This window comes from Andrena cerasifolii, chromosome 15, assembly GCF_050908995.1.
Source record: "Andrena cerasifolii isolate SP2316 chromosome 15, iyAndCera1_principal, whole genome shotgun sequence".
Classification (NCBI taxonomy): domain Eukaryota; kingdom Metazoa; phylum Arthropoda; class Insecta; order Hymenoptera; family Andrenidae; genus Andrena; species Andrena cerasifolii.
The window spans coordinates 8119103-8141564 of NC_135132.1; the positions used below are offsets into that span (position 1 = coordinate 8119103).

Genomic DNA, 22462 nt, shown 5'->3' on the forward strand with positions numbered 1-22462 from the left:
GTTCTATGGTCGACATTTGAGGGGCACGTTGCTCTGGGTCATGGAATACTGTATTTTAAAATGAATTCTAAAGTTTCGAGACCCCTGAAGAAATTACCATATTCGTGATTTCGAAGTTCTTAAGCGTCTCGTCGACGGAATTTTCGCCAAATATCGAGGCAGCAAAAATAGCTGTTCTTCTGTTAAACTTGGCAGAATGCGGTGTTCCGTTCGGAACGGACCTCCGCTTTTTTGCGTTTGTTGCGGAATATATTTACACGAAGAACTGTTTATTGATAGCGCGTAATCACGTACGCCTCGAGACGGGTGTACTTATCTCGTGCTCATTATACACGGTGCACTATCTAGTATCGCGGGACGATAAGTTCGCGATAATTGTGCAAACTATCGAGGTGCGCAATCTCGCGTTGAGCTGTGATTGCTGAAGTAAGATGTGCCATTGTTTATGCTCGAGGAAAATTACTCGGAATTTACTCTCTACAATTACTCCGCTATGATAAGAGAATTATAACTATGCTTTCGACACAGTTTCCTTAAATAGTTATCGATGTTTCTGCAATTAGTACTTCTACCGTGCAGATACTTTCCTGTTCTCTGAATTTCCCGATATACTCACACGATAATGTAATTAGTCAGCTTTAAAAATAGATAACGAAAATGTGTTTATCACGAACAGGATGCAAATGCAATGTTGTCACAGTAAATTTGTGTAATTGGAAATAAAAATAATGGGAAGTGGAAAACTTTCATTCGTTCCTTCTCTTTTTAGTTCAATTATCTTCGAGTTTCGATTATCGATAGTACCGACTTTCGATTATCGATAGTACCGACATTCGATTATCGATAGTACCGACTATCGATTATCGATAGTACCGACTTTCGATTATCTATAGTACTGACGTTTGATTATCGATAGTACTGACGTTCTATTATCGATAGTACCGGCTTTCGATTATCGATAGTACCGGCTTTCGATTATCGATAGTACCGGCTTTCGATAGTATCGATTATTAGTACACAGTAGCGTGTAAACAAAGAAAATGAAAGGAATAGAAAATATTTAAAAAATCAGTATTTTGTTTTTTTTAAATTTGAGATATTTAATGATTTGCAAAAACTTTTTGATTGTTATCATAAGTTACGCGTATCTCGTAGAAACGTGCGATTTAAATGTAACTATGTGGACCTCCTTTTGTTAATCGCTTTGAGGTTAACCGTACTTAACCTATTTATGTGAAGCTACAACAGAAAAGGGAGGCTTGAGTTGGAAAGTGTAATTTGAGTAAAGGTACGCGATCAGAAACATGGCATCGGCAAGGGAGAGGCGTGCAAATGCCGGGAATAAAATGGCAAAGCTGCTGAACGAAGAGGAGGAGGATGACTTCTACAAGACGACTTATGGCGGCTTCGACGAAACTGAACAGGACCACGATTACTTGTTAATATCTCGCTTCCTTTATTCATCTAACTTAATGCAGCTCGGATTTAACGGTATCTTAACGACGCTACTTTAGGGAAGAGGACGAGGCGGAGGACGAAGTAGATTCGGACTTCAGTATAGACGAAAACGACGAGCCCATCTCCGACACCGAACAGGAGGGGCCCAAAAAGAAGCGCAGACTCGTAACGAAGGCTTATAAAGAACCCAAAGTGCAGTCGCAAGCGACGCCGAAGGAGAAGAAAGCCAGGCAACCGAGGCACACTAAAAACTTCTTGGAGAGCACTGGTAAACATCTTTGCAGAAACGTCCAGCCGTAAGAACAGTAATACAGTCGCCGGTTGTTGTAGAAAGAAAATCGATACGTCGCTCCACCGCCGCCAAGTCCGCCGCGACGCAGAAGCGGCTGCGGGAAAGGAACGAGGATCAGAAGAGGAAGACGAGAGTCGTGAGGCACGACACTTGGAAACCCACGCAGGAAGAACTGCTGGAGGAAGCGCTGCAAACCGAACTAGTCAATATGAAATCGTTAGGTAATAACCAGAAGCTTAGTTCAGCAAGAGAGCTTGGAATTGTCTCTCAGGCTCTATTTAATTTACAGAGAAATATCAGAAGTTAGAAAACGAGAAGAAAAACACGCGAACGGTGAGGAAAGCACAAACCGGGCCCATAATTAGGTACCAGTCGCTGTCCATGCCCGTTATGGTGCTGGCCGAAGTGAACTGCGACAAAGAGGACGACAAGATCAATATCGACGGGGACGACGAGAAAAATGGGAGCGCGAGTTCCGAGAACAAAGATTCGGACGCGGCTGCCGACGACAGGTAAAACCCCGATTTCCCACGCGAGCAAATAGTATTTCCATTCAGGCTCTTTTGATTCCGACAGTGTGATCGTAAAGTCGGAGCACGACGCGAAGGACTCCGATAATACGGAAAAGAATTCCGCCGCCGCGCTGAAGAAGAGATATCGGTGCGGGGAGACGAAAGGGTTTTATGAACGAACGTTTATTACTTTTGAGAACGAACAGTTCCTGCGAGCTTTTAAGAAACCTGTAAATCAAAGGCCACCTATGAAAGCTTTATGCGCGATTACAAGGTAAGGGGGTGAAATTTGTAACACGAGTCGCTGAGAATTCTTAAATTTAACAAGGAAAAACTCTAGGCTTCCAGCTAAGTATTTGGATCCTATGACCCACCTGCCGTACAAGAACGTTCAAACATTTCGATTGTTACGCGAAGCGTATTACCAGCAATTGGAAGCTCGGTCAGACATTAACGACTCGTCGCAGAGTTCGGAATTGTTACGGTGGCTCGAGTGGAGGCAAAGGAACCACGGCGGTGGCCAGAGAAATACAATACGCCTGGAGCCAGCCTCCGCGCCCATTTCGTCGTAGTGAATTTTCTTAGCGATACTACGAAATAATATCATTTACGAACGCTCTTATTCCGAGCCTATTTTATTACATCGTTAATTCTCCCGGGACAGTTGAAGTCTTCCGTGTACAGCACGCGTCGTCGCAATACTTCTAACAAGGAGTAGCACTGCAATTACGAAAGCTTCTGTTTTGTAAAGTAACTTAACGATACGCGCAAAAAGAATTGTGTTAATTTTACAAAACGCTGTTCTAACGGCTAAGGTACGATGAATGGAGAGTAATTTATTTAGGGTACCGTGACAAACTTGTAAATATTGCATGCCTTTTCCACTGTCTTCAGTAACGTTTAAAATTCCATGTACAGTCTTAAAAATGTGACAAACTTACAATACGATGCTTATGTGTAAGATTGAGAGTTTTTATTGCTACCCTTTACGAACGAAGAGAAAGTAAAGCTAGAATATTAATCTTTTAAAGCGTAGCTTCGAGTAGAGAAATGGAAGCTGTTGTCAAATTCATTGGATGATCGTTTACACGTATGCAAGTGTGTTCAAAGCAAAAGTGATTTTATTAATAAAATTATAAAGTACAAAGCATTGATTAATAAAAGCCCGCGTGGCCGCGGGCTCAGCATCCCCTTTCGTATCGAATCAACGGAGAATAAACTGATCTTAATAACGTGTGTAATTTATCCTCTAAATTCTGTCCGTACAAATTTATCGTTCTTGCTTAGCGCGACAGAGGTTCGCGCCTTAAAGCTCCGTAAGGACCGTGTCTTGTAACCCAAGGATACAAAATACAGAGGGGACGAAAGTATGGATGCGCTGGATAGGAAAACATGATTTCCCTCTTGAAATTATTATTTTATCACACGCACTGCACTGACACAAAACGATAACCTTCGGCTACCCTTAAAAGAATTCTAATTCTGAAAGCTCACTGTTTCGCGGAGGGAACACACTGATGGCCAAAAGTAAATTTGAAGTCGCTACTTTTATACGCAAAATTTTTATTTAAATAAAATTTCGGATAACGAATAGAAGTTAAAAGAATTATTCGTCACGCGTCGAATTAACGAACGAGGGACGAATAATTTTTGTAACTTTTATTAGTTACTCCAAGTTTTATATACAGTGGCGTGCAAAAGTATTCGGCCGCCATTTAAAATCGCATAACTTTTTTTAAATTAATCCAAACGACTTGAGTTTTTTTGAGAAGCTAGAAGGATTAGTTTGCTAAGTGACGTGATTCGTTGTTTTGAAAAAATGCACTTGGTCTGGGTTAACAAAGAAAAATAGTAAAAGTCGTTTTTTAAACTTTTTTTATAAATGCTTAATTTTACAGGCTCATAAAAAAAAGTTTAAAAAACGACTTTTACTATTTTTTTTTGCTAACCCAGACCAAGTGCATTTTTTTCAAAACGACGAATCACGCCACTTAGTAAACTAATCCTTCTAGCTTCTAAAAAAAACTCAAGTCGTTTGGATTGATTTAAAAAAAGTTATGCGATGCTAAATGGTGGCCAAATACTTTTGCACGCCACTGTAAATAAAAATTTCGCCCATCTCTGTCCTTATTCGTCGAGAATTATACAATTCGCTGCACGAGGAAATATTGTAAATAAAGTTCGCATTACTGATGCTTAAAATTGAATTTAAATTCGACCCCAGCGCGTCCCTGCGAGCAGATCAGCCGTGAGGTCCTTTTTATTTCCCTGTGCCACCGAGGCCCTCGCGTGGCGCAACGAGGTGTAGACATCTCAATATTTTCAACGTTTTACTCACTCTCTATTTATTCATCAAGATACAACGAGGACTCGTAACGATAACAGATTACATTGCGGCTACACACATCAAAGCAATACTTATTAGAGACACTAGAAAAGTATCTACGACGATACAATTTAGCGAATATCCTTTGCCCGCGTACTTTCATATCACTTGATACGCACAGTTCCTCAGGTTCTGTGTGTCGCGACGATCATTTCCCGTGTTCTCCTTCCGCTTTACATTTCCTCTTCCACCTCGGAGGGAAGAAATAAAATAGAAAGTGTACGCCTCGAAAGCACCGAACGTGGGCCAAGCTGCTTAACGCGCTTCGAGGTCGACGCTACAGGGCGGGGGGGGGGGCTTGGGTGCAAATTTGAAAGCAGAGAGTGAGCAACAATAGTAAAGTGTTATATCCTGATTCAACTGTTCGTCGTTGTGTTCTCTTTGTCTCTTTATACTTGTACGTTCAATCGTAAGCTTCTTCTATCGTTTCACTTTGTTTCCTCTATTGCTGTGCATCTGTATACTTGACCGCAGGACTTTTGTGTAGTAATAATATAGGCTGTTCCCGAAACGTAGGGCCAAATACTCGAAAGCGTCTCTTACTCGCCGCAAGGATAAAAAAAGGACTATTGTACAAATGTAGATGCCTGGGGAACGTTTTACAAGCTCTCCGAAGCCGCGCTTCAGTGTCCCGTTGAGTGGGGAAGTGTTCTCTCAAATTCCCCCACCGGCATGCGCGCGGTAAGATCTAGCTCGTGAAACTGTGTTCGATTAGAGGGCATTCCAGCCGAGTCCCTCGGACCTCTTCATCTATAGACATCCGTTTCTCTCAAGTGACGCCGCTTCTTCATCCTCGCAGCATGTACGATCGATTTCCAAGGTTTGGCCGAACACTTCAGAGGCACCTTACCGTATAATGTTATAAATCGTTCGCGCATTCACGATCGCCCACTACGCGCTGAGTAGAGTTACACATGTATTACAAAGAAGCAGTAATACAACACTGATTTATTGTAACGTATCAGAGATAAAGATAGAAGAGAGAGAGAGCGAGAGAGGGGATGAGAGAGAGTGTGTGTGAGATGAATTTCGGGGACAGAATAGTGCGTACGTGTCTCATTCCTCTTTGTTTGTTTGTTTTTTAGGTATTTCCAATAATGTCCTTAGGATTCCGCCGATCGTGTTTCTGTTTTGTTTTTTTTTTTAATCTGCTGTGTGTTACGTGTCGCTAGATCCCCCGATCCTCATCGTTTCCTAGCGTCGAGTTTACAAGTAGATCGTTTTCCCAAATAATCCGAAGGAACTTGAGAAGTGTTCTCTGTGGTCTTTCCCTTGCAACTCTTGCGGCTCGCTTAGAAGTGGATCGGAACGACGCCCGGCCGTCTCGCGCGAGACGCGCGCTCGCTCTGCGGTTTGTGTCTTATCGGAGCCAAGCGACCCGTGAACGACAGATGTTAAAAGAATACTCTTTAAGTACGGCTCGCAGCGGCGCACTTATCTACACATCCGCTACCAAGCGGTCAGAGTAGGAGCCTACCCCCTCGGGTCCTGAACACGGATTATCTGGGAAAGTTAGTAGTCGTGTATACTTATATTCGTAAATAGTCTTGACTCTTGTACTGTATGCACCTGTTACGTTTACCCTCGACCACTTTTCTTTTCTCCTTTGCCTCTTTGTATGTCCTTCTGCAAAAACAAACGTGCGCAATCGCGGTTATTAATAGCGTCACACTGCGACCAGGGATTTATTAATACACCGATCATACTAATTCGCGGCTTTCGCTTTGCTCGAGCGATACATAACGTTTCAATTCGAAGCTACACCTCCGTTGAAAGATTATGTATTTTGTAAATCGTAAGGGTAAATCGGCTGCTTTAGTATTTTTCATTTTTGTACAGATGGCGTTTAACTCTCTTTGCTTTTCATTCGGTGCTCAGTGAATGGTTTCGTGTAATTAGTAAAAGAGATAAGCGAAGTCTGAAAGGGAGTGTAATAAATAATGAAGATGAGATAGTTGAAAAGTTTACTTCTACTTATACTCTTGTCGATCGAAAGCACTCTGCAGTGCAGACTAATACTGGCAAGAACTCGAAATGATCGAAAGAAATATTTATTTAGCAGAAACTTGTACACTGCTACCAAACTAAAGAAATTCATTGGGAGCCCTTGTCATCCGTTACACGTAAAAAATGCGAGCTATTCTATACATAAGTTTCATACGCCAGAGTAAAAGCAATCTGTCTTCAAATTTTTAAAGCTATCAGTGCGTTAAATATCTCTTAAATGACTAACGATTTTAAGTACGCGCTACAAAATGTTTCAGGAAATAATATTGACGAAAACGAACGGCTCGCGAGGCGAAGCGAAATCGAAGGTAATTAAAGGACTTAGAAATGTGTCTTCTTGAGTTCGTGATTGTCATTCTCAATATAAATGAATCGAATTGTTGGGAAACATCTCCTTGGCCGTAGGAAATAAATCATCTTAGGGTGCGTTTATGTTGGAGCTGCGATAGAAGCTGCTGGAAAATATATTTCTTTGGTGCGTTTCTAGTGGAGCTTAAGGTAGGTTTTTCCATACGCGACTGAACGCAGCATTAAGAAATTCAAAGTCGATTTTCTCGAAAACCGAGCGCGATATCAAAAAAAGTTACTCATTCTTTTCGACTTGGAACAATTAAATAAGTCGAGAAAAAGGAATACAATTTTTTGATATTGCGCTTCATTTTCGAGAAAATCGACTTTGAAGTTCTTAACGTTGCGCCCAGTCGCAAAGGAAAGCCTACTTTAAGGGGGTATTCTTGTCTAGAGGGACGAGATCCTCTATTTAGGGGCGACCCACAAAAAAATTACGCAATTTTTACCGATAAGCATTATCCACACGTATTTACCAACATTTCAGCAATTTGTAAAACAAATTTCAGTCATATATAATAATAATTAATGGAGATATGGGTTTTTCTCAAAACAGTGTTTTTCACGACGGTACACACGATATCTCAACTTCTAGCGGGCCAATCTGGTTCATCTTTTTCGTACACCTTCAGAAAACATATAATTCTAGCCGGTAGCAAAATCAAGGCGGAATAGTCTTTTTTCACAAGTTTAATGCCGTTTAAAGACGAAAAAAAACACGGAAAAAATGAGTTTTAAATTCAAAGTCCTGCCATTTTGTGAATTTTTAATTTATTTTCATAAATCTGCTACGGGCTATAGCCACACTCTTACTGATTAAGAATCCTCTTGGTTTTTTCGTTTTGCATCAGCGCAACAGCGGGGATCGCGTGTACCATGAAGCAACTTTTATTTGCACACGCTTTACGAGATGACCCATATCTCCATTAATTATTATTATATATGGCTGAATTTTTTTCACAACTAAGTGAAATGTTGCTTTGTTTTGTGCATCGCCCCTGAAGAAAAGCAAAATAAATATTGGCCTTCTAGACGAGAATACCCCCTTAAGGTTTCGCATAGATGAACCATTTAAACGCGAGTGATTCTGAAGAAGAATCGGACCGAATTATGTAGAAAGCTACCAACCCTGAAAATGAGAAAAAAATTAGTTAAACGCAGTATGGATCCCATAATTTCGTATTCTTTATTTTGCAAAAAATTACCAACCCATAGAACGACTCTTACATTATACAATTATTAAAACTACCAAGCCATACTCCCGGGCTTAAAAAACAAGCTACAGAAAATTTAAAATAATATTTAAAAACGTTTAAAAGCAGCACCAAGAAATAAAATATACCAAATAGAAATGAAACTACTTTCCTTTAAAAATTAAAATCTTCAAACTTTGCCATTCAGTTTCAGATCACTGAGGGTTGGTAGCTTTTTGCACAACTAGGCCCAATTATTAATATCCTCAACTTCCGCGAAATCGTCGGAAAAAGTCTACGCAGTAAACGTAATCATTGCGTTGTATTTAACTTCATCCCTTTTTCCTACATCCGTCGCCAATAAAATTATGTATCAACGATGAGAACGGCGATAATAGCGAAGAAAAAGTGATATTTGGTATCTGCCCTCGTTAATTAAAATGTCCTATTTAGCATTTGTCAAAATTTCAAGAGAATTTAAAGTTAGAAAACCCTGCGTACTTCGTAGAAATCTAGAAACAGTCTAATTGATTAATTTTTTTTAGAAGGACGGCACAAAAGAATAATAGAACTTCAGTTTTCTCGGAAGTTTCGAAATGCTAGATAGGACATTTTAACTGAGGGCAGCAGTAAGCGTGGCTCTGCTCGCTGCTTCGATGTAGACGCTTCCATTAGAAAATTATAAAATATATTTCTGCGCTTCGCTCTGATCGCCGATCGTTCATCGGAGCTCCGAAACAAACGCACCCTTAATTCTATATAGAATAGCAGATCTATGGCCGTTCATGAAAGTAGTGTTCTCATTGTTTCTGTAAAACGTAAAATTCAGTCGCGTGTACATGCTGCAGAGTGTTCGTCAAATTAATAACGCGCAAACAATAGTCGAGGCCTGCGTGCCGAATTGTACGAACTATACGCAACAGCTAGACGACCAGTAAGAATTATTTGGAAGAAAAAATACATAATAAAAGTGTCTTTAGTAATATTTAATTTTGATGTATGTTAAAATTAACTCAATTTACAAATCAACTTAATATTTATAATTAACTAACCATAGTTTTCTTATATTAAAACTATGCTATCGTACAAAGAATTATCCCAGAAACTTTCATTTTTTTTTTGTTCTCTCTTTTTCTTTCATGCTTTACTGGACCATAGACTAAATTCTTTCTCTTAGAAACTTGGTATTAATCGAGTGTACCCCCGCGATATTGATACTGTATTTGCGTGTACACACATTTTAAGCAGCAAGGTGAGTCACTGGCAGCACTGCTTACGCATTCCCTCTGAATTCATTGTTGGCTTGACGTCGATTGGTTCTACGTTTTGTGGCCGGATTGTGTCACCCTCGGGTGGGTCGCGTATCTGTTTCTGCGATACGATTCTGTAGATTTCTGTAACAATCAAACAACGGGTCAGCTTCCAGTACAACAGAAACACCAACGCACTCATGCTTGAAAGAAATCATTAACCAGCTTCCTAACTCTCCCCTTAAGGGGTCATTCTGGTAATCACGCCGCAAAATTCGGCAACATTCAGTTTTTTTTTCTCAATCAATACAACGAATAACAATGTCAAAACTTTTTGTTTAATTTATTAAGCTACTTGTAATGTATACGGAACAATTTTTTAAATAAACTTTTAATTGTATTTTTTCAATGTTATCCGGAGTTCAAAATCGCGCCTTTGAAAAGAAGTACCTCTCCCTGGCGGGAGTGATTTAAGCTCACCAGACTCATCTGAAGCTAAAAGCCAAGCTGATTCTTAATCATTATGAGCACCACTATCGCAGGTGCCAGAATTAGCGATGTAAGTCAGAATTTAACAAAACTGCGCGCATTCAAACGTCAAGTTTCGAAATTGGAAAATTCTTACTTGAAGTTCGAATGCGCACAATTTTCTTAAATTTCGACTTACGTGGCTAATTCTGGCACCTGCGATAGCGGTACTCATAATGATTAAGAATCAGCTTGGTTTTTTAGCTTCAGATGAGTCTGGTGAGCTTAAATCACTCCCACCGTCTTTTCAAAGGCGCGATTTTGAACTGCAGATAACATTGAAAAAACACAATTAAAAGTGTATTTAAAAAATTGTTCCGTATACGTTACAAGTAGCTTAATAAATGAAAAAAAAGTTTGACATTGTTATTCGTTGTATTCACTGAGAAAAAAAGCTTGAATGAGTGATTACCAGTGGAATGACCCCTTAAATAAAGAATACAAAGCCCTGGTCTCCCGCCTCTTACGAAAAATAATATCAAGCCCGAGTCGCGTAAGTCAAGCGAACGTCGTCTCACCTGTTAATATATTTTGAAACGCTGTTTCAACGTTAGTAGAATCTAAAGCAGAAGTTTCGATGAACGAGAGGCCATTCCTCTCCGCGAACGCTTTCGCCTCGTCGGTTGGAACTGCGCGTAGATGCCTCAAATCAGATTTGTTCCCCACCAACATTATCACGATGTTCTGATCGGCATGGTCCCGCAGTTCCCGCAACCATCTCTCTACGTTCTCGTACGTCAGATGCTTCGCGATATCGTAGACCAACAGGGCTCCAACCGCGCCGCGGTAGTATCTGACGATTTAGAGAGCCGAGTTACGGACACAGATCATCTCTGGCATAGCGGAGCTTCGTAAACATTCCAGCGTTTAATACACACGTTAAGTCGGGAATCCACCGGGAAGCTTAGCTATGCTATGCGATTCTATGCTATGCTACGTTGTAAAAAAATTAGCTTCGATACAGTCTTATGGAACCGTTTCCACCAAAAACTACTTTAAAACATGACTTCGCTTAGCTTAGCTTCCCGGCTTTACTTAACCCAGCGGGAGGCACACACCATATTGTAACACAGGTGTTCGTTACCGGGTCAAAAATACCCAAAATTGAAACGTAAAAATCCACGGTTTCAGAACAGCTTTTTTAACTTCGTAAATTTTACGTTAAAGCACAGTGTTTTAAGAATCAAACAAAATTGACGAAACATCTTAAAATCTTTATTAAAGTTCTTTAAAAAATTCTAGCAAAAACTCGAACAGTCTTCATATTTTCGCAACCAGCGCCTCTGCGGTAAATTGAACCCAATAGCGCCTCCCGTCGAGTTAAACAAGCTCGTATACCATTTGTACAATTACTTTTCGCGCAGAGGATTACAATGCCCCTGAGCTGTTTTTCAGCGGGTAACTTCAACTTACGCAGACGTGATAGCACGATAGCGCTCTTGTCCAGCCGTGTCCCAAATCTGGGCTTTGATAGTCTTTCCGTCTACTTGTATACTACGTGTTGCGAACTCAACGCCTATGGTCGACTTGGATTCCAAATTAAATTCGTTCCTCGTGAACCGTGACAAGAGATTACTTTTTCCTACTCCGGAATCGCCGATAAGGACAACTGAAATACGAGAAAGAACATTCGCCAATGAGATCTTCAGCACGGGGAACATAACACTTTCATATCCCTCGGAAACGATCAAACGCCCTGCGCTACGCTCTTAAAAGTTTAGCGAGCTGTACGAGGGTAAGATCCGGATAAAGTACCACCCGTGTTTCACCTCGCCCTTTGCTACCGCCCAGTGATTCGCTGCGAATCACGAAAGATACCAACGGTGGTGTTCGTGAACGGAGATTCGACCGACCACACGTGCATTCCCCCTGCGACCCTCGCCCCTGATATGCAATCGCCTCGGAGATAGAGTAGTCGCAGGAATTATTCGGGAAAACGTGTAGCGCACACATAGGCGCCCGCGGTATCTCTAGAGCAGAAATAAACGAGACAACGGCGGTTGACTCATCCGATTAGCTGGGAGTTGTTCCGAGCGGCCGACACAGGGATCCTTATACATTTCGCGCGTCTGATGTCATCGTTTAAGTTCGGGTATGCGGTGTACACCGCGGGCTGTGTGGGCTCTGTCAATTCGATCCTGACGTTCGCTCGGCCAGCGTGTCATCGAACGTGCAATTGTTGATTTTCAGCTAAACGCACGGCCGCGTATGTGTGCGAGTTAAAATCGTACGCGGTAATGCAGCGGCAGTAAGCACGTATACACGCATGTACCGTACGAGGATATGCAAATGTGATGTTCGTATATATATGTATGTATACGCACACGTATTCTCTGTCGGTGTATGTGTGTGTGTGTGTGTGTGTGCGTCTGTGTGTGCGCGATGGAAAAATTTTCGAGAAGTTGGACGGGTAAGGCGGGTAACGAGCGGGAATGAGCTGGGAGGATTTACCTTTAAATAAATAATCGTATTCGTCATCCCGAGTGCCCATCTCGCCTGGAGCAATAAACCCCTTTAGTAGAGTGACGGACGGTGGCTAGATATCAGGATACACTACTACGGTCTGTAGCTATCTGGGGGAATGCAGGAGCCACGGAATCGGGCCCCGTACACCGTTCCTCGACACTGGACGATCGAGGGGCTCTGTTACGGATACACGCGGCGATAATATCAAACGGAACGGCCACGACCACACGATGATATAATTATTTTCGTTCTTTCAATTTAACTGTACAATATGGCCTCCTTTCTACGCCCCTCCAAACCGATAGCTTGCACATGCGCGGTGCGCGCTGCACGCGCGCACGCGCAGATCGATCGTGGCTCGCGATCGTCGCGGATCGGGCGAGCGAATTCGGCGGGAATTTCGTTCGATTGGGATTCAAGACGATTGGATTAATCTTTAACTGGTAGCCTGGAGTCGGGCATGACCTCAAGCACGCGAAGTTCGCTGCAAAAGTTTTGGTTGCTTAAGTTTGTCAACTGAATTTCTAATTAATTTTGTAATAATAGTTTGACTTTCTACGTTTCTACTATTTTATGCATTACCTAGGAACAAAATATTTATAGAGGTTGATCTAGTGTCGGATTTATAAATTTCTCTGTCCTTTTTTATTTTAGGGTCAGCCACGATTACAGTATGCCAGTTACGTTTGAAAAAAAACAGTATAGCGGTTTAGGGGTAATAGCGCTTCTAGGGCAAATTCCACTTATGCCCAAATCGCACGAGCAGGAATTTCTGGTTTTTGTAGTAAAATGAATATTGTGAATTATATGTTCCTGTTTTCGAGTCGTAATTTATTTGTCGAAATTGCGATTTGGGCACAAGTGGAATTCACCACTAGTTGGATATCCTTTTTATTTATCTAGGTTGTGTTTGGTTAAAGGTTGTTAGTATTGTTTATATTAAGAGGTTATATATTGTTGCGCTTTGGGTACGAAATAAATAAATAATCCTCGAATTTTTGGGATTTATTTGTTAAACCTCGACGCGATGGAGAAACGCGGGAAGTTTGAACCATGGCGCGCTGGATTTTGAATTCGCGCCAATTTTGGTGCATAACTTCACTTCGCTTTCATGAAAACGCGCAGCCTATGGTCGCCCACGCAATGCGATATTCTTGCAGGCCGGTTTCCAACCACCCGAAACGGTGGTCATGTGTTTACGTTTCCGTCGTAATCTGACGGGTAAAATCGAATGATTCGCAAGTTGGGACCACGTGCCAGGCAAAAGGAGACACAAGAACAGTAAGAAGGCATCGAAAGAAACAACACTTTCAGATGCACTAACTTCTGCTATTGACCCATCACTACTATTTCTTGTTTCTCGAACAGCGTCGAAAGGAACGGAAATTATGACGAAATCGCGCGCCTAATTCTAGCCCAATTCGCCGTTTAGAATGCTATATCGATACGAGTCATAGGGAATTAATAAATTAACAGAGGCTTCGTTATTAGTAAGCGCACGTGCGTCGTTCCGTTATCTCTAGAACAATCGTGAAATTATCGACAGGGGAGTATGTTGTTAAACTGGCAAGACGTAGGCTGCCAATGTTGTGCTAGAACAGAACAAGAAGCCAGCTAGAAATGAAGAAACTCAGCAGCATACCGCCGGACCTTGATCTGGACGATCCAAGGTACAGGATCAAGCCGTACCAACAAATCGTAGCTTCGTGTACCGGAGCGTTTATCACGTCCATATTCGGTAAGCGAGTCAACAACGTGATAAGGCATAACACCGCAGCCGATGTAATCATTTCCGATCCTCCATTGCAGTCACACCGTTGGACGTGGTGAAAATTCGACTTCAAGCGCAGCAGAAAGCCCTGCTTTCCAACAAGTGCTTTCTCTACTGTAATGGCTTAATGGACCACTTGTGCCCGTGCCTGAACGGCAGAGGCCCTACGTGGGTCAGGGAAAACGGAAAGTTCAATGGCACAGTGGTAGGCTCTTGCTCTATCGTTTCTCTAAGCTGAAATACTTTTCCACTGCAACGCTTATCGCCGTTTACAGGATGCCTTTATGAAAATTAGTAAGAGGGAAGGAGTCCTTTCTCTGTGGAGTGGTTTGAGCCCCACTCTCGTTCTAGCGATACCCGCGACCATAGCTTACTTCGTCTCGTACGAGCAACTAAGATTACATTTTAAGGTGAACGGAGCCTCCCTCCATCCCGCGTTTCGCGATCCTTTCCGGCCGTAATACGATCGATATTCCCGCAGGATGCATATAATAAAAAATTTATGAGGGATAGAATTAACGGACCTACGCCGGAGCAGCCCTTCTGGATTCCTATGTTGGCCGGCGCCATGGCGCGCGTCTGGGCTGCGAGTTTAGTAAGCCCCTTAGAATTAATTAGGACGAAAATGCAGTCGCAGAAATTGAGCTACGCAGGTACTTTCATGCCGTAAACCAGGGTTGACTAACTGGTGGCTCGCGAGCCACCGGGGGCACCCCCGTCTTGCTGCCACGCCAAACGGCCCCTCTCCGTACCGACCAGACTCTGACGATCGCAGTCGATTCCTCCTTCTCCTTTCGACTGCGATCGTCAGAGTCTGGGAAGTATGCAGGGGGCCGTTCAGCGTGGCAGCAAGGCGGAGGTGCCCCCGGTGGCTCGCGAGTAGGGAATTCAATCGCGGGATCCCTGCTGTTTTCGGATTCTAAAACTCCCGGGATTTTATGTATCAACTTATAACTTATCCCGAGAATTTTTAAAAACCTAAATTACTTTATGAACAACTGAAAAATATAAAAATGGAATCCAAAAAACAGCCGGGATCCCGGGATTGAATTCCCTACTCGCGAGCCACCAGTTAAGCCGGGAATCCACCGGGAAGTTAAGCTATGCTATGCGATTCTGTGCTATGCCATGCCACGTTTTAAAGAAATTAGCTTCAATATATTCTTATGGAACCGTTTCCACCAAAAGCTAATCTAAAACATAGCATCGCAGAACATGGCTTAGCTTAGCTTCCCGGTGGATTCCCGGCTTTAGTCAACCCTGCCGTAAACCGAGCCGCGGCGATTTTCTGAATTGTTCACGTTGTCCCTCGCTTCCAGAAATCATGCAAGCGCTGAGAACTGTGGTGAAGTATAGCGGTGTCTCTGGCTTGTGGATGGGATTGAGTAGCACTCTCCTGCGCGACGTACCTTTTAGTGCGATTTACTGGCTACACTACGAAACTATAAAGCAACGTTTCCACGGGTCGCAACATACGTTTACTTTTAATCTGACGGCGGGAGCTATAGCAGGATCTGTAAGTACCATGCGAGTACAGCGCCGAAAGAGTGTATATAATATTTACGTCGATCTCGTAGATAGCTGCCTTTTTAACGATCCCCTTCGACGTGGTGAAGACGCATCGACAGATAGAAATGGGTGAGAAAGAAATTTATTCAGGTACCAGTCAGCGTAGATCGCGCTCTTAAGATTCTCGTGCCGCTGGTCCAAGTCCCATCACCAACGTTTCGATTGCTCGCAGATAAACCAGGCCGAAGCAGTGGAACTTGGACGATAATAGAGAAGATTTACAGTCAGAACGGAGTGAAGGGCTTGTTCACAGGGTTGACCCCTCGTCTCGTGAAAGTCGCCCCGGCTTGCGCGATCATGATTGCGACGTTCGAGCACGGGAAATTATTCTTCCACGAGTACAACGCTAGTAGGATGCACGAGCGTGAAACTGAATTACAATTACTGCAACACAAGCGCAATAGTTCCGATTGACGTGTGTGTCCTACACACTACGAAACATTGTGTTTAAAAGATACAAATAAATTTTATTCAAATCTTCATTTCCCACGCGGAGAATGTCCCAGGTGTCCGCCTCCGATTGCTTTGGTTTTTGGGTGTTTTAGAGGACCGAAAAATAAAATATACGTGTTTTTTTATAGCGGCACGTTTGGGGGGTGAAACCACCCCTCGATGTTATAAAATTTTCAGGTGTCCGTCGCCGATTGCTTTGGTTTTTGGATGTGTTTTAGAGGACAGAAAAATAAGATATACGTGTTTTTTATAGCGGCCCATTTTCATAATAGGGGGTGAAACCACCCCTCGAAGTTATACAATTTTCAGCTGTTTATCTTCGATTGCGCTGGCCGAAAACCAAAGCAATCGGAGGATGGCACCACCTATTCTCATGAAATTTGACGGGTGGTTTCCCCCTTAAATATGAAAACTGGCCCCTATAAAGAAATACGTATATCTTATTTTTCGGTCCTCTAAAAGATACCCAAAATTCAAAGTAATTAGAGGCGGACACCTGGGATACTCTCCTTGTCAGAGAAAACCTCCGATATAACCTCAAAATATATCCTTGTAATAGATATGTTCATAACATTTCTGCAATATGTAGCAATATGTTATATCTTTCTCCTAAGACTTTTTAACCACACGACACGGTTTTGCAATAGATCATTCTCTATTTTTAGAAATTATAACGTAGGGATCAAAGGCCCGACTTTTATAATTGCATTTGGGTTACCGACTGTCGGTATTTACACTGTTAAGTCCCGTTCATATGTAATCTAGACTGAAACAAAATTGGGATTAAGTATCTACAGGCGAATTCCACTTACGCTCAAACCGCCCGTGATTTTCATTAAGGTAGGTTTTCCTACACGCGACTGGGCGCAACGTGGAGAGTTTCAAAGTCGATTTTCTCGAAAATGAAGCGCGATATCAAAGAAAGTTACTCTTTCTTTTCGACTTGTAACAAATGAATAAGTCGAAAAAAAGGAATAAAATTTTTTGATATTGCGCGTCATTTTCGAGAAAATCGGCTTCGAAATTCTTCAAGTTGCGTCTAATCACGTACAGGAAAATCTACCTTAATGAAAATCACGGGCGATTTGGGCGTAAGTTACCGACCGTCGGTAACCGCTCTAGCCACTTAAAGCCCCGTTCATACGCAAGCGCTGCGCAACCAAACTAAATCACCAGCAGTAGACTCCGGGCCCAAATCAGCGTCCCTTTTCGTCGATAATTCGAAAAACCCGTATCCCCGTGCGAAAGCAGTTTTTAAGGCGCCCCGCATGAGAAACCGCTCGAGCAAAATATACAGAATTTCCGCGAGCATAATCGCGATTATTCGGCTCGCCTGCCGTTTGCCGGAAATACGCGAGAGCAGGTGAATCGATCAGTTACTGCGGGCGAGACGGCGCTCGGCTAAATTCGGTTGGTCGATACGCGGCGTCGGCGATCCTCGGGCGGTTGGAAGTGGCGAATAGGTCATCGCACGGAAGTCGGTTCCTTTCGTTCGGTCGGGATAGGCTGTTGGTCGGGCGCCTCGTTCACTAGTCACTCACCAATTCAACATTCCAAAGGCCGGGTCTTCTCACCGCCCCTCTTCGACACTTGTCCTCTGGGTAAGTTCGACCGTCTGCTGGGCCCCGGTCTCTTCAAATAACAGAGAATCGTCTAAAATCAGTGCCATTCTTCGATCCATCGTTCCTCACGACGGAAATATCGCGGCGGCGTGCAAGAATTATCGCGATAGTCTCGATTACGAGAGGTACGGTTCGAGCTAGATCCAATCAGCGGTGGGAGCACGAGAGTAGTAGCCATTTTATGGTGTTATCCGCCATTCGTCCAGCAACGCGAGCCCCTCGCGGTTATTAATATTCCTTCCCTCGGAAGAACCCTCGCATCCACAACGCGTGCCATTTAAGTCGTGCCATTTCCCTTTTCCCGGCCCCATCGAGGCTCGTGTGGAATCGTTCCACGGTGGTGCGCGGCGTTACGTAATCCTGCGCTACGTACCCACGGCCTAGTGACTTGCCGTCGTTCGCCGGGGTAGCACGCGTCTCGTACTCTCAGCCACTCGAGTCCCATCGAATATAACGGTGACTTCGCTTGCAGGTACTTCGCTTAGCGACCACACAAACGCCAAACGTCACCATGTACGCTTGCACCCGATTCATCGCACCCCTCGCCAGGTCCACCGTGAGTAGAGGAATACTTTAACGCGATCCGCGCGTCTCGAGAAACGCGCGGAGGCATTATATAACCGCGGACGATTCTACCGTAATTCCGCCTCCGTTTCTTAACAGTTGGTCTCTGGAACCAAGAACTACATACGGCCGTTGAGCAGTGCAGTGGTCAACCACAGCCTGACCCTACAGCAGAATCAGATCCAGAGCCCGCTCGGCGTCGTGAGTATAAATGCTGACTTTTCACGCGTTGCATAACCTATGTCCCTCTCGAACGTTACATAAGCCGAATTATCCTTACGATGGGATGTCTCTCGGACATCTTCGCCCGGAGATTTCTGAATGGGATTCTTGTTAATATTCATTCATACAGGGATTCCAGATTTGCCGCACGTGTGGGTCCACTCGTGCGTAATGGCACTTACGTACTTGTGTCATGTGGAGGGAGGGGGAGGGGAGTAGGCGATTGGTTGGAAGGAAAAGTTGAAATAAAAAGTCCGCGATGACGGTCGTGAAATTTGATTTTCGGTATTTCGATTGACGGTCGAGTAACGGGAAGATTAAAGGGAAAAGTTTGACAGATGTGTTTTTTGGGATTATTGGGAATTCGATTTTCGCACCGCGAATTAAATCGCGGAGATCACCGGCACTGTGCGTCGACGAGAATGGCACATGTGCAAAAGGGTTCTTCAATCGCATTATTATCGCAATATTCGGCGATGTTGTCGAACGGACCCTGGAGTTTCTCGCGACGTCTCGTAGACGCACAGTAGGTGGTGACGAAGCGCGGAATAATGCGAGGCGAGGCCCTTTAAAGTCGCAGGGATGAGCGGAGATTCGTCGAATTTTATTGGGGATTTGATTAAATGTGAAACTAATAATAGAGGTTATATAAGTCACTGTTAACTGTTACGCAGATGTAGTTCAGGTGTATGTAGGCTGTCGCTTAACTGGGTTGTACAATTCAGGAGTCGATTCTACATCGAGCGACCTTGCTCTTAATGTTTATCGAGCACAAACCTTTAACTACGTCTGGACTCGACTGATTTCGCTATGAACTCTTTGTTCTTGTGTTTGGAGATCGAAGATGCAGAATAACGCTCCGTGTACATCATTGGTCATTAAATATTAAGAATAAGGATGGGCGATACACTTAAATTATCAGAATGAAAATATCAATATATTCCGATACATAAAATAAAGAAAAAGTAACAAACTGAAGGTTTATTAATTAAAGTTTAATTAAAACCAGATTGTTTTATTAAACATGTACATTTATTATACGAGTAGTTTTATTTTACAATATGGACCATTTATTTTGAAAGTGGTGCAAGTCCATTTTTCGAAAAAATTGAGAAATCTAAAAATTTATTTGGTTTAATCAATTGGAGTTTCGTAAATAAATGGAATTGCATAATCATTTAAGTATCGAAATTCGATACTGGTAGGTTATGTATCGATACAAAATATCGATATTTATCACCCAAAATATCGATATTTATCACCCAGAATATCGATATTTAACTCCTAAAATATCGAGATTTATCACCGAAAATATCGATACAGGAGTGTATCGATACTGTATCGCCCATCCCTTCAATTTGAAGAAATATGAATATTTCGGAGCAAAGAGTGAACATGGAGTCGTCAACTTTCCAGTTATACTTAAGCTTTCCGAGATCAAATCCCCCAACTACGTATCTCCATCTTTATACTGTAAATAGATGTTTCGTGGCTGCATAATTACCCAAGAAATTATTTTGTGCAGTCGCCTCTTGTGCGCAACTTCCAAACTTCCACAATCAGCCGTGACATTGACTCTGCTGCGAAGTTCATTGGTGCTGGTGCGGCTACCGTTGGTGTTGCTGGATCAGGTGCGTACTCGCGTTTATAAAATTACCCGTTACTACCGATCCTCACCATGTTTCACTTCTACGTTCCAGGTGTCGGTATTGGTTTAATATTTGGATCCCTGATACTTGGTTACGCCCGAAACCCATCCCTTAAACAGCAAGTCTTTAGCTACGCTGTCCTCGGCTTCGCATTGTCGGAAGCCATGGGTCTCTTTTGCCTGATGATTGCGTTCCTTATACTGTTTGCTTTCTAATCCTGTTCCCATGAGAAAGAACCCTCCAATCGCAGTAAAGTTACCAAACAACCTCGCCCAATCTCCTCTGATTTTACGCTCGTCGAAAGTTGCGCCCAAAAGACTGAGGGAATTGTATTGTGATTTCAGGTGCTGGAATTGGATCGGTGTTCGGCTCTTTGATCATTGGTTATGCCAGGAATCCATCGCTGAAACAGCAGCTATTCTCGTACGCCATCTTGGGCTTCGCCCTGTCCGAGGCCATGGGCCTCTTCTGCCTTATGATGGCTTTCCTGCTCTTGTTCGCGTTCTAAGTCACCGAAACTGCATAACAAATTGCTGATAGTTTTAGTGCGTCACTGCCAGGGCAGCGTCTCCTGACTTCCCACGGGTAGCCGGCAGGAGTTGTCGCTGGCTCGCGGGATGCCATGAAATCATTAGATAAGCTCGAGTATCTGGTTCGACGGGGTGTGCGACGGTACGACAATGAAGGGTGTTGCTGGCTGTACACGTGCCTGTTGGATCAACGTATCGGGACCGTCCCTGCCCCATCAAGCCTTTTCACTTTCTCTGTAATCATTTCATGGTCTACTGTCTCATGTAGCGTAAACTCACATTGTTATATAAAATAATCGATTTCAGTGTAACGAACGGATAAGACGTTTAATGAAAAGTTTATTAAAAAAGAGAAAACGACAGCCTCACTACCTGCATACCCATATATACGCACGTACGTATCGTAAAGTCGCGTTGGCAAAGCGAGAGCTAAGAAGTAGTTACACTTCGAGACACTTTTGTTACCCCTCGAATGGTTCATCATTGTTGTGCCGTCACGTGCGCACGTTGTTGAGGTAATTCTTGACAGAAAGAAAAACTGTACAGTGATATCGAATAAACACTTTTGTCGTGAAATTACAATCCTCGTGTCGGGTGCTTGTTTTCTTTCAGCTATCCTTCCCCTTGGTTCGTAAACGTTTTCTACAATCGTTCTCGCATGAATATCATTTCTGCGAGTACATTTTACGACAATATTTTATGCGGAAAATTTGCTCCACAATGGTAGGCATTCTTTCGAAGTTTTCGAACTCTTCGCGTTTTTTTTTGTAACTGATAATGACAAAATCAGAATGTAGTCCAGTGAAATTTAGCGGAAATAATTCCCAACGTGCTAAATTTTTATTGGGCCTTCATTTCGTCGTTTTAAACAATATGTCGGAAGTCCTCATCGATGTCACCGCCGCTAAAAATTTTACAGAGGGTCGAAGGTAAAAATATAGTTTTTCACGAGTATCTCGTTATCTGTCAGTTTTACGACAAAATAGTTATTATGAAATTTGTAGCTTAACGAATTCTCTACGAAAAAGGTTCTACGAGCTTTTTTGTAGGAGTAACCACTTTCATGTATGACGGGTCATAAAGTTTCAACCTTCATACAAGGGAAGATCTCGAACCCCAAAATTCAAAAAATTGTGAAACTTTCGGGATATATAGGTATGTATTATGCAATTTTTCTTGCTACCCAAATTCACTCTAAGAGGGTGAAATTGACCCCTGAAAATTTTCCGATTTCGTGTTATTACTCGCGAACTGTAAGAGGTAGAAACAAGTTTTCAGGAAAAAGTTACTTCTTTTAATTAGGACTATCATTTGGTAACTCACAGTTCTTACAGTTCGCGAATTATAGCAGAAAATCGGAAAACAGCCGGATTTGCAGGGGTCAATTTCACCCCCTTAGAGTGAATAAGCTTAAACCCTAACCTTTGGGGATATCTAGAAGATATATAGGTATGTATTACGCAATTTTGTTTTCTGCCCAAATTCACTCAGGCCCATACAAAAATTCAGATCGCTGAGAATTATTCTAGCTGCGCTCCAACTCTCTGCTTTAAAGCAGATGCATATTACTTGACGTTAAATATTTAAATCTGCTATGCTTAGTCATTGATAATTCAAGGTAACCAACGTCGATACGAATCAT

The 22462-nt window shown here is 42.7% G+C and overlaps 4 protein-coding genes across 9 annotated transcripts; 3 read left to right on the forward strand and 1 right to left on the reverse strand.

Moving 5' to 3' along the window:
• The first annotated feature begins 1005 nt into the window (after positions 1-1005).
• On the forward strand, positions 1006-4865 carry Yl-1 (Vacuolar protein sorting-associated protein YL-1). The gene is made up of 6 exons (XM_076827926.1): positions 1006-1438; positions 1515-1726; positions 1789-1971; positions 2040-2262; positions 2327-2536; positions 2603-4865. Exons 1-6 carry the CDS (start codon positions 1305-1307, stop codon positions 2832-2834), a joined length of 1194 nt encoding a protein of 397 aa, XP_076684041.1. The 5' UTR covers positions 1006-1304; the 3' UTR covers positions 2835-4865.
• Positions 4866-5032: 167 nt separating this feature from the next.
• On the reverse strand, positions 5033-12755 carry Rab11 (RAS oncogene family member Rab11). Its single transcript, XM_076827933.1, has 5 exons — positions 12426-12755; positions 11388-11583; positions 10493-10767; positions 9434-9590; positions 5033-6274 (listed from the first exon to the last, which is right to left on the reverse strand). Exons 1-4 carry the CDS (start codon positions 12463-12465, stop codon positions 9454-9456), a joined length of 648 nt encoding a protein of 215 aa, XP_076684048.1. The 5' UTR covers positions 12466-12755; the 3' UTR covers positions 5033-6274; positions 9434-9453.
• Positions 12756-13573: 818 nt separating this feature from the next.
• LOC143377025 (mitochondrial glutathione transporter SLC25A40) lies at positions 13574-16262 on the forward strand. Of its 4 annotated transcripts, none has more exons than XM_076827928.1 (8): positions 13574-13721; positions 13809-14178; positions 14250-14416; positions 14487-14621; positions 14693-14864; positions 15531-15727; positions 15789-15870; positions 15953-16262. In XM_076827928.1, exons 2-8 carry the CDS (start codon positions 14061-14063, stop codon positions 16192-16194), a joined length of 1113 nt encoding a protein of 370 aa, XP_076684043.1. In that variant the 5' UTR covers positions 13574-13721; positions 13809-14060; the 3' UTR covers positions 16195-16262. The 4 variants fall into 4 exon arrangements, with proteins under 4 accessions (XP_076684043.1, XP_076684047.1, XP_076684045.1 ...); XM_076827932.1 differs by having other exon boundaries at positions 15789-15849; XM_076827930.1 differs by having other exon boundaries at positions 13584-13721; positions 13987-14178.
• Positions 16263-17675: 1413 nt separating this feature from the next.
• Positions 17676-21402, forward strand: Atpsync (ATP synthase, subunit C). Of its 3 annotated transcripts, none has more exons than XM_076828642.1 (5): positions 17676-17834; positions 18328-18411; positions 18519-18620; positions 20167-20272; positions 20635-21402. In XM_076828642.1, the coding sequence occupies exons 2-5, from the start codon at positions 18367-18369 to the stop codon at positions 20796-20798; spliced, it is 417 nt and encodes a 138-aa protein (XP_076684757.1). In that variant the 5' UTR covers positions 17676-17834; positions 18328-18366; the 3' UTR covers positions 20799-21402. The 3 variants fall into 3 exon arrangements, with proteins under 3 accessions (XP_076684757.1, XP_076684759.1, XP_076684758.1); XM_076828644.1 differs by lacking the exon at positions 17676-17834 and adding an exon at positions 17865-17980; XM_076828643.1 differs by lacking the exon at positions 17676-17834 and adding an exon at positions 17913-18025.
• The last annotated feature ends 1060 nt before the right edge of the window (positions 21403-22462 follow it).

What these genes read in the sequence shown, in the direction of transcription:
- Yl-1 (XM_076827926.1), top strand. Translation starts at nt 1,305, where the DNA reads ATGGCATCGGCAAGGGAGAGGCGTGCAAATGCCGGGAATAAAATGGCA. An exon ending in AAACTTCTTGGAGAGCACTG is followed by an intron (nt 1,727 to 1,788) that starts GTAAACATCTTT and finishes CGGTTGTTGTAG; the next exon opens with AAAGAAAATCGATACGTCGC. An exon ending in GCTTTATGCGCGATTACAAG is followed by an intron (nt 2,537 to 2,602) that starts GTAAGGGGGTGA and finishes GAAAAACTCTAG; the next exon opens with GCTTCCAGCTAAGTATTTGG.
- Rab11 (XM_076827933.1), bottom strand. Translation starts at nt 12,465, where the DNA reads ATGGGCACTCGGGATGACGAATACGATTATTTATTTAAAG. An exon ending in ATACGATTATTTATTTAAAG is followed by an intron (nt 11,584 to 12,425) that starts GTAAATCCTCCC and finishes CTCGTATTTCAG; the next exon opens with TTGTCCTTATCGGCGATTCC. An exon ending in TATCGTGCTATCACGTCTGC is followed by an intron (nt 10,768 to 11,387) that starts GTAAGTTGAAGT and finishes CTAAATCGTCAG; the next exon opens with ATACTACCGCGGCGCGGTTG.
- LOC143377025 (XM_076827928.1), top strand. Translation starts at nt 14,061, where the DNA reads ATGAAGAAACTCAGCAGCATACCGCCGGACCTTGATCTGGACGATCCA. An exon ending in GTTTATCACGTCCATATTCG is followed by an intron (nt 14,179 to 14,249) that starts GTAAGCGAGTCA and finishes CCTCCATTGCAG; the next exon opens with TCACACCGTTGGACGTGGTG. An exon ending in GAAAGTTCAATGGCACAGTG is followed by an intron (nt 14,417 to 14,486) that starts GTAGGCTCTTGC and finishes CGCCGTTTACAG; the next exon opens with GATGCCTTTATGAAAATTAG.
- Atpsync (XM_076828642.1), top strand. Translation starts at nt 18,367, where the DNA reads ATGTACGCTTGCACCCGATTCATCGCACCCCTCGCCAGGTCCACC. An exon ending in CACCCCTCGCCAGGTCCACC is followed by an intron (nt 18,412 to 18,518) that starts GTGAGTAGAGGA and finishes GTTTCTTAACAG; the next exon opens with TTGGTCTCTGGAACCAAGAA. An exon ending in TCCAGAGCCCGCTCGGCGTC is followed by an intron (nt 18,621 to 20,166) that starts GTGAGTATAAAT and finishes TATTTTGTGCAG; the next exon opens with TCGCCTCTTGTGCGCAACTT.